Source organism: Folsomia candida, unplaced genomic scaffold (genome assembly GCF_002217175.1).
Source record: "Folsomia candida strain VU population unplaced genomic scaffold, ASM221717v1 Fcan01_Sc030, whole genome shotgun sequence".
In the NCBI taxonomy this organism is placed as follows: Eukaryota; Metazoa; Arthropoda; class Collembola; order Entomobryomorpha; family Isotomidae; genus Folsomia; species Folsomia candida.
In genome coordinates this window covers 520,352-529,828 of record NW_019091222.1, presented here as the reverse complement: position 1 = coordinate 529,828, position 9,477 = coordinate 520,352, and the positions used below count along the sequence as shown (strand labels likewise).

Genomic DNA, 9,477 nt, shown 5'->3' with positions numbered 1-9,477 from the left:
ACCAATTAAGCAGTTTACTCTCGAATAAATGACCATATTTTAAAGTCTGGTGGAAATGACCACAGGCTGCAATCATATAGAGATGTTGTCTCCATTTTCAGGATTAATACCTGGCAATGTTCCGCTCCTGAAAAGTCGTGCATCTGTTTGACCCTCCCAATAAATAAGGTGCTTGACCTGTATAGAATTTTAATTTTTTAAGGGTTCCTAGTAGGAACTTCCTACCCTCAAAGGGTAGCACAGCTGAACCTTTTTCAACTCGCCCTTTCTGAGAGACAAAAATAACTTTTAATCCTTAACCTGAGGGATGTGGACACATAAAATATAATTTTTTTGGGAAATAAACCTTTCATTCGTTTAACAAGTATGCGCTCAGCTTGGGCAGTATTAAACATTTGATAATTAATCCACATGTTAAAGCAATAAAAAAATATTTTTTGGATATTTTAAAGTAAGAATTCTGTCAGTGTAAATTAACTCAATAAATATTATTCAAAATCATTTATTCCTTCTAAATACAGTCATCATGGAAACCGGCTTACGTCCAAATTTGCACTCCGTCTACACAAATACAATCGTAAGAATTAAAATGTTGAAAAATTATCTCTCATAAAAAAAGTTGTTTTTATCCTACAATTTCATATTGCCAGAAAATTCACATCTATCCCTATTGCCAAAACTGTGTACCCAATTCAAGGTTGAATTTCGAAGCAGGGTGATAGCGGACTGATGGGAAGGCGATTCTGTTTGCTTCATTGTCGCATATAAATTTAAATATCTTCCACTCTAAATTTTAGATTCTGTCCAACATTTTTTCTCACTTGGACATCCATCGCATCCAAGCGTTCCGAACAGTGTCATCTACCTGGAACAGCATCGGGGCTGCGGAACTCGGAACGAGGAAAATCTTCTCAATGCGGCTCTTCTCCCAGAGTTCGACAACAGCTGACGAAATTCAAAAAGTTAATCCCGCCCTACTGAAACGAATCTGCGTACAATATGCGTACGGTGATTCAGAAGTTCAATTTCAAAAGGTGGTGTCAATTCTGGTTAGACAAATAAGGGAATTACGTCTCTGCCTGGATTCCTTATCTTGGCCATCTCTTCTCGAAATCTTGTCGGCTAACGGACTCCCTAACTTGGTCAAGATGGCAATTAAAATATGTTTTGACAAACCTATTCCAGACGTTGGAGTGGTTTGCTTAAGAAATCTTAAAGTGTTGGAAGTTAGTGGAAGCAGTTTTGAAAATGCGAAGAACAACTTAGGATTTAGGGAAATGTGCGAAAACGCTAAAAATTTTGGAATGGTTTGCCTTCCCGAGCGATGGATATAGGTAAATAGGTTCGATTAAGCATGCGCTTAAGCATTAAAGTTGCATTTGACATCATTAGCAAAATAAGAGTAAAATTGTTCGTAATTTAGCAAAAAAAGGCAAGATCGCTATTTATAAAAGCACTGAATGATATTGTAATTTATTCCCAAATTACCGTGATATACACTATTGACTAATTCTTTAAAATTCCTAAAAAGTTTTTAATTTAATTCTCCTCTTCAATTCAATTATAAAGTTTACACGGAAAATAACCTCATTGAATTTGAATTACTAACAGCACAGACAATTTGCCCCAACTCTGCCCTCTCTTGACCCAAGTCTCCACAACCTTGGAGAAGCTATGTCTGGGGATCAATACTTCACCAGTTAACGTGTTCAGAACGCATCCCCGGGTGGAACTATCTTCATCCTTCCCAAAACTGAAATATTTCAAGAATTTGGCCTCTGATGTTTTCGAGTTTGTGCAATTTCTACCGGAAAACTTTCCCTGTTTAGTTAGCCTTTCGATGGATCCGTTCGACATAACGGGCGAACACATTAGTTGGGATGACCGCCAAGATCAACCTATCAGAAGGATTGAAGGTCAGTAAATTTATCAGTGTTTCGGGTGCAAGTAACCACCTGCAAGAAACAGCTGCAAGAAAGTGGTTTTTTTCACTTCTTTTGACCTGCAGAAAACGCAAGAAACGCAAGAAATGCAAGAAATGATTTTGGGGCAATGTGAAATGCATTATTGTGCAAGATAGGAAGATCCGTCTTAGCCATACGATCATTTTGCTATATTATAGATTTTTGTGAGATGAAAAATGGATGAGATATTCCTGAAAAACTGATATTTCAAAGAAATTTTGAAAAAATTGAAGTTTCTCCAAAATTGCTCTAATACTTTTGCGAAGTTACTGTAAGTTGTATATGCAGAACTGAAATTTGATGTGTAAATTCTAAGCAAATTATATTTGATAATGCTCGTTTATTTGAATTTCTTGCGTTTCTTGCATTTCTTACGTTTCTTGCTGTTTCTTGCAGTGCACCGCAAAAAATGCATGAGACCCGCAAGAAACGAAACACTGAAATTTATATACGATTTTTTTTATTTCCGGGTAAAGCGGTAATTCTTGAACTGACCATCTTTCAACCATGGGATTAGCTTTGGGCATCTGTTTCCCGAAAAAAATAGTTAATTGTGGGTGCTCTAAATTAAATTAAAAAAATACTGAACAAGTTTAATAATATCCTATTTAGCTTAATATGGAGGTCCTTGCCACTTTCGGGTTTAATAAACACATAATTTGTACAATAACCTATTGAATTAAGAGCAGGGCAGAATGGCTATCTCCGCGGCACTCGATTACAAAGCGAGACTATACATACCATGTCTGACGGTTGGTGCCGAATAGACTGGGTTCGAATCCCAGTGGTGGTTTTCCTGAAAAAGGTTTCCCCACCTCCCCCTTTCGTGAGGGCTTACCCCCCTGTTGCGGGCGGCCCTGTCGAGATTTCCTTAGCCCCCGTAGTTAAGAAACATGTTTGCGATTAACCCTGAAGGCATTTGCAAAAAAATATGGGAATAAGAATAAAAAATATTGAATTACTTTTGCAGGCGTTAAAAATCTCCAAATTGGGAATATTCGCGATTTCCTAATCATTTCCCAACCCAACGCTAACCCATTTCCAAACGTGACACATCTAACCATCAATAACATTCAGGAGGCCGAGTACATGGGGAATTTTGCGGAAACTGCCAACCTTCCCAACGTTCTACGGATGTGCGCCACATGGAAGTATTTGACCCATTTGGAAATCGTTATTGGTGGTGGCGACCCGCGATTGAGCCAAATTTTGGAAGCACTGGAATCTTTAGATGTAGACACAGGTAAGATGTTTTTTCATAAATTTTTTGTCTTGATGTCCAATTGTGATTACCGCCAAACAATTTTTAAAATTACATGACACAATTCCGAGGTGGCTATAAGTTTGAATTGAATAAAATCACTGAGCGTGGACAATGACTGCCGTTGACTAGCTTGAAATATGAGCAATGTTGTCTTAAAATTTATTATTTTTTCAAATCTAGGCCTCTCAGAACTAAGAATCACCAGCCTGAGCAGTAAATTTCCTAAGGCTATTTTTGACGACCTTCCAAGCGATGATGAAAAATTAACGGATTTCATAACCAAATGCAGTCCCCTTAATCGACTAATATTTCAAGGAGTTTGGGTATGTTAAATACTTATTCACCAACACACATGTTAAGTCGAATTTAATTTCGACATCAATCAATTATCAACCTATAAATTATTTGAGGGCGTATGCTTTGGACTAGTATTTACACAATTCGGAATGCCAAATCCTTTTAATTAAACATTTTTTTAGTGGATGGCTGAATCTGTGATACGAGTAACGGAATTCTTTGCAAGAAGAGGGTCCCCACATTCGGCCGTAAACTTTGAAGGAGGTTATGGATTTTCGAAAAAGGCGACTTTTGAAAAGTTTAATATTACGCTTATGGAGAATTTTTGAAAAATCCTGTAAAGTCATCTTTTTAAAAAAATTCATAACTTTCTTCAAAAATCGTAGAGAGTGCTTCAAGATATGTATCAACCTGTTCCGGATGGCTTGGGCTATTGACAAAAAAATATAACCAGCAAGGAAAAAATTTCCTTAATGTAGTTAAAAATTGAGCTTTTTTTAAAAAAAATTTTGAGCTGTGACCTTTTGAGAATTTTTCAAAATCTGGAACGGCATTCGTCCTATATCTTTCTGTGCTGACACAATTGCAGAAAATAGGTTTAGGAGGTATGCAGACTTATGACCACTACTGCATATTTTTTTCATGGTTGTAAAACTATTCATTTTCTCATCTCACTAGAGCTCTGTATATCCTAAAAAAATTAAATATTTTATCAGATATTTTTTTTTTAAATAAGAGTTACCATTTGGACAAATAATCCATTATATTGAAAACAACATAAACTTAATTCTCCAACGATGAATTTTCTGTGTAAAAATAAAGTTGTAATGCTGTATATAAAAAATAAAATTGAAGCTTAGAACAAATTATTTATATCTAATTTAGATGTAAATAATTGCTTCCAAGCTTCAATTTCACCTATTTTCATCCGGACACCCATCATCCTTAATTTTGAATATACCAATATATTTTGGAGTACCAGGTTGTATCTATTTAACATGTCTTTACTTTGTCTATAAAAGACAAAATTGCAGTACAAAACTGGAATTTTGTTAGGATTTAAAGTTTATTTAAAGATGAAAATAAGTGTCCGGTTTATCATTATGAGTAATTCAAAGGTGATCACCTCTTCATGAGGTTATGTATCATCGAGACCGATTTCATTGCTCGCATTAACCTATCCACAAATAAATTTATCAGTACTTCAGTAATTGTAAGTTTTCTCATTTTATTTAGTTTTAAAATTTCATGTCAGAAATCGATTAATGTCTTTCATAATTGTATTATTTTATATACCTAAGTGTTTCATATAAGAAAATCTGGCGACATTAGTTTTGTTAAATTTATCCCGATCCATCTATCTTATGATTTCAAAAAACCCGTCCCGTAAGCCCCATGCTATAACTTTCCGTAACATTCCAGCAATCTGATTGGCTGTCAGAATTTACTCTACGATATAGATTTATGGTTCTGGTTCTGGTTCTGGTTCTGGTTTTCGGTTCTGGTTCTCGGTTCTGGTTCTGGTTCTGGTTTTCGATTCTGGTTCTGGTTCTGGTTCTGGTTCTCGGTTCTGGTTCTGGTTCTGGTTCTGGTTCTCGGTTCTGGTTCTGGTTCTGGTTCTCGGTTCTGGTTCTACGTTCTGGTTCTGGTTCTCGGTTCTGGTTCTGGTTCTGGGTTCTGGTTCTGGTTTTCGGTTCTGGTTCTGGTTCTCGGTTCTGGTGTGGTTCTGGTTCTGGTTCTGGTTCTGGTTCTCGGTTCTGGTTCTGGTTCTGTGTTAAAACTAGGAATAAGAGTTTATTATTATTCCCGAGTAGTTTGTTAGTATTCCCGAGTTGTTTGTATTATTCCCGAGTGTTTTGTATTGTTTCTGTGCCCGTTAGTATTCCGGCACAGAATTATTCCTGAGTAGAAATATATTCCTGAGTAGAAATATATTCCTGAGTAATGTTGTTCTTATGACTCGGGAAAGTAGGAATCCCAAGTGAGATGGGGTTAGTTGAGATAGGAGTAGAGGGAAGAGCAAAGTGGAAAAGCGAGCGTGGTTCTTTGTTCGTTCTCGAGTAGGTAACAAGTCTTGAAAGAGAGCTCAAGTTGAACGGTTGATCTTGTTCGATAACGTTATTTTCGTCTTGATTAATGTATTATAATTGATTTCCTTTAGTTCCCTAATAAAGTTATTATTCAATATTGGGGAAAGTGTTTAAGGGATCATTTTTGGGTGAAAGACATCTAACACGTCTGACAGCAGCATCTCATCTTGGAGAAACCGACAGAGACGGGTAGTTTTTGTGGACGGTCTCAACGTTGGCGATTAGTCAGAGCGGCGTCAACATTCTGGTTCTCGGTTCTGGTTCTGGTTCTGGTTCTCGGTTCTGGTTCTGGTTTTCGGTTCTGGTTCTGGTTCTCGGTTCTGGTTCTGGTTCTGGTTCTGGTTCTGGTTCTGGTTCTGGTTCTGGTTCTGGTTCTGGTTCTCGGTTCTGGTTCTGGTTCTGGTTCTGATTCTGGTTCTGGTTCTGGTTCTGGTTCTGGTTCTGGTTCTCGGTTCTGGTTCTCGGTTCTTGTTCTTGTTCTGGTTCTGGTTCTGGTTCTGGGTTCTGGTTCTGGTTCTCGGTTCTGGTTCTCGGTTCTTGTTCTGGTTCTGGTTCTGGTTCTGGTTCTGGTTCTGGGTTCTGGTTCTGGTTCTGGTTTTCGGTTCTGGTTCTCAGTTCTGGTTCTGGTTTTCGGTTCTGGTTCTCGGTTCTGGTTCTGGTAACCTTAGAAAATAACCATGGAAAATAATTGGTTACCACACAAAGTAAGTTAGTAACCATAGAAAATACCTTGGTAACCAAGGAAAATAATTGGTAACCACACAAAATAAGTTGGTAACCTCAGAAAATAATTGGTAACAACATAAAATAAGTCTGTTGCCATAGAAAGTAGTATGGTAACCAAGGAAAATAATTGGTAACCGCACAAAATAAGTTGGTAACCTTAGAAAATAACTTGGTAACCAAAGAAAATAATTGGTAACCACACAAAATAAGTTGGTAACCTCAGAAAATAATTGGTAACAACATAAAATAAGTTTGTTGCCATAGAAAGTAACTTGGTAACCAAGGAAAATAATTGGTAACCACACAAAATAAGTTGGTAACCTCAGAAAATAATTGGTAACAACATAAAATAAATTTATTGCCATAGAAAGTAACTTGGTAACCAAGGAAAAAAATTGGTAACCGCACAAAATAAGTTGGTAACCTTAGAAAATATCTTGGTAACCAAGGAAAATAATTGGTAACCGCACAAAATAAGTTGGTAACCTCAGAAAATAATTGGTAACAAAATAAAATAAGTTTGTTGCCATAGAAAGTAACTTGGTGACCAAGGAAAATAACGTGGTAACATTATAAAATTGGTTGGAATTCATAGGAAAAGTATTTGGTGACATAGAAAATACAATGGGAGAGTCAAAGCAAATATGTATGAAGTTTCGCCCGTCTTTAAGACGGGCTTATCTGCTAGTATATATATATTCTAACAAATCCGGCATCAAAAATTGTGACTCATTTCGCAATTCATTGCTCAATCGGTACTCCTAAATATGCAGATGCTCCGTTAAGAAAAAAATACAAAATTTAGATACTAATTTAATCCAACTGTTTGCTAACTAAATAATTTCATTACTAACTTTCTTCCAGACAATATCGCTTAGGTAAGTACGCATTATATACAAAAATATCCAGAAATGTAAAATAAATATGCCCGATACGCAATCCCCAACCAATATATTTCAACTTTCTATCACAAAATAAGAAAATCAAAGGAAACCCTCATGCCTTTTAAAGTTAATCCAGCAATACTTCGCCATTTAACTACTTTTAAAAATATTTTAAAATGTCTTTTTAAATTTCGCGTATCAATCTCCTCGACCGAAAACGACTTAGTCTCACCAGGATTATGGCAGATTTTAGCCTCTTATCAATCCGTGTTCCAACATATGCACCCCTACGGCATCTCGGTCATCGCGAGAAAAATATTTGTTAAAAAATGCTCCCCTCTGAAACTTTTCCTTCTCAAATTGTCATCCCTCCTCCTTACTTCCTTGACCGTGACGACTTCTATTCTGCTTTTTAACCGTGTCTATTTCAAACAGCGAGAAGTTCTGAGTACTTATTTGGAATTATGCAGAACATTTTGCATGTTTTACGTAACTTGTATTGTTCCCGTTCTTCTCCCAACAAATTTTACAATAGCATTCGGGCCGGGGCTTATTTGTCAAATCGCGAACCCAATTGTCAATTTCGCTCCCAGAATAAGAGGTAAGTAGGTGAAGAAATGCATATATCTTTAACTTGTATACTTTTTATGCTTATTCCGTAGCCCTTGGAAAAATTAGGGACGCCGTTCCCACCAATAAGGTCGTTGAAAGAGTGATTCACATATTTGTTAAAACCTGCATCCTAATTCCTCTAATTCTTGTAACAAGTTTTGTCTGGCTGGATATAGACCCGTTGTATGTCCTCCGTGAAACTAGAATTTTCCAGGATTCATTTTATATTTTATTTCCGCTACAAATAATCATTTATACGTGGCTATGTGCAGTAGCGGTGACAGCAGTATGCGGACTAATCACCGTTTCGCCAATAATTCTACAAGGATCGATTCAAATAATTGCGCGATGGAAGAAAGTCTCGGAAAAGTGGGATACTTCGCCAATTCTAGTTCTAAAAGTGTATAAGGAATTGCAAATCTGGAATCGTTACGTGAACCAAAATTACTGTTATTTAGCTGGACCGCCGATAACATTTTTTGGCATGTGTACCCTAGTTTTTTGTAACTATGCGACCATCAGGTTTCCAGGCAGGCTTCCTCTTTCAGTTTTTTGGTTGGTGCCTGTGACAAGTTCGGTGGGATTTATTTTGTTAATGACGATCCTCCCTCCTGCGACACAGGTGTGGGAATCGTCACTAAAGTTACTTGGAGTTTTGAAGTGGAGGTGCTTCTCGAAATATGAATTGAGAGTGTTTCGATCAGTTAATGCAGTGGGCATTGCAATTGGTCCATTCGGACATGCGACACAGTCATGGATGGTGGCGATCTTGTGGAACATTGTGAATTACTCAATAAACTTGTTGTTGACATTTTAAGGTGATGTACTTAATTATTTATGCCATTATATAAATATGTTTAGCAGTAAAATCCACGAGGTTAATTTAACTCAGCAAGTATGTTGTCTTTAATTTAAAAGTAGAATATTGTTAAAATATATATATTGTTAACCATACATATACATTTTACACATATCTTTACCATATTATGTATACTTAAGATTTGCTACAAATTACCAAAAATTATATTTAGATACGTAGTAAAAGAATCAGTGTAGGATATGACACTAATGAAAGACCCCGCGTGGTTTTAGCTTGTAACAAATGTATTACTGAATTAAATTTAATAGTTTTTATATATGATGTTCATCACACTCTTACCTAATGATTTTAATCCATTACGGGACCAAAAACTCCGTCTCTACCGTCTCTAACTGACCGTACCTTTTGCCGCAAGCTCGCCATGAGAGCAGCGCCACTGTTTTCCACGACTTTCTTTATCAGATTCGTGATGACCATTGGAAATCCTTTCAATCCTTTGGGTGGTTTTGTCCCTTTGGAGTCTTCCCTCTTGAGTAATATCCCGTACGAAAAAAATCGTATAATTCCTGAAGAAAATTCGTGTCGATTTCTGCACAAAGTTTGTGCCGCAAATTGGCCCTATTCACTGAAGAAACATTTGTGCATAAAACTTTCTGCATAAATTTTTATGCAGAATGAGCTCTGCAGGATGTTTTATGCAGGATGATAAGCCCAAATTCCTGCAGGATGTGTTATGTATGTATGTGTTATGTATGCACAAAAATATTGTAGAATAATGCTGAATTGAGTTCTCCAAAATTAAATTTCATTTTATTATTGT

General features: G+C 36.6%; 1 protein-coding gene across 2 annotated transcripts; it reads left to right on the top strand.

The window, feature by feature from the left end:
- Positions 1 to 366: 366 nt before the first annotated feature.
- Positions 367 to 4,255, top strand: LOC118439087. 2 transcript variants are annotated; one of them, XM_035860117.1, is made up of 7 exons: positions 367 to 451; positions 522 to 577; positions 798 to 1,334; positions 1,612 to 1,916; positions 2,935 to 3,207; positions 3,409 to 3,551; positions 3,708 to 4,255. In XM_035860117.1, the coding sequence occupies exons 4-7, from the start codon at positions 1,841 to 1,843 to the stop codon at positions 3,852 to 3,854; spliced, it is 639 nt and encodes a 212-aa protein (XP_035716010.1). In that variant the 5' UTR covers positions 367 to 451; positions 522 to 577; positions 798 to 1,334; positions 1,612 to 1,840; the 3' UTR covers positions 3,855 to 4,255. The 2 variants fall into 2 exon arrangements, with proteins under 2 accessions (XP_035716010.1, XP_035716011.1); XM_035860118.1 differs by having other exon boundaries at positions 395 to 577.
- Positions 4,256 to 9,477: the final 5,222 nt, after the last annotated feature.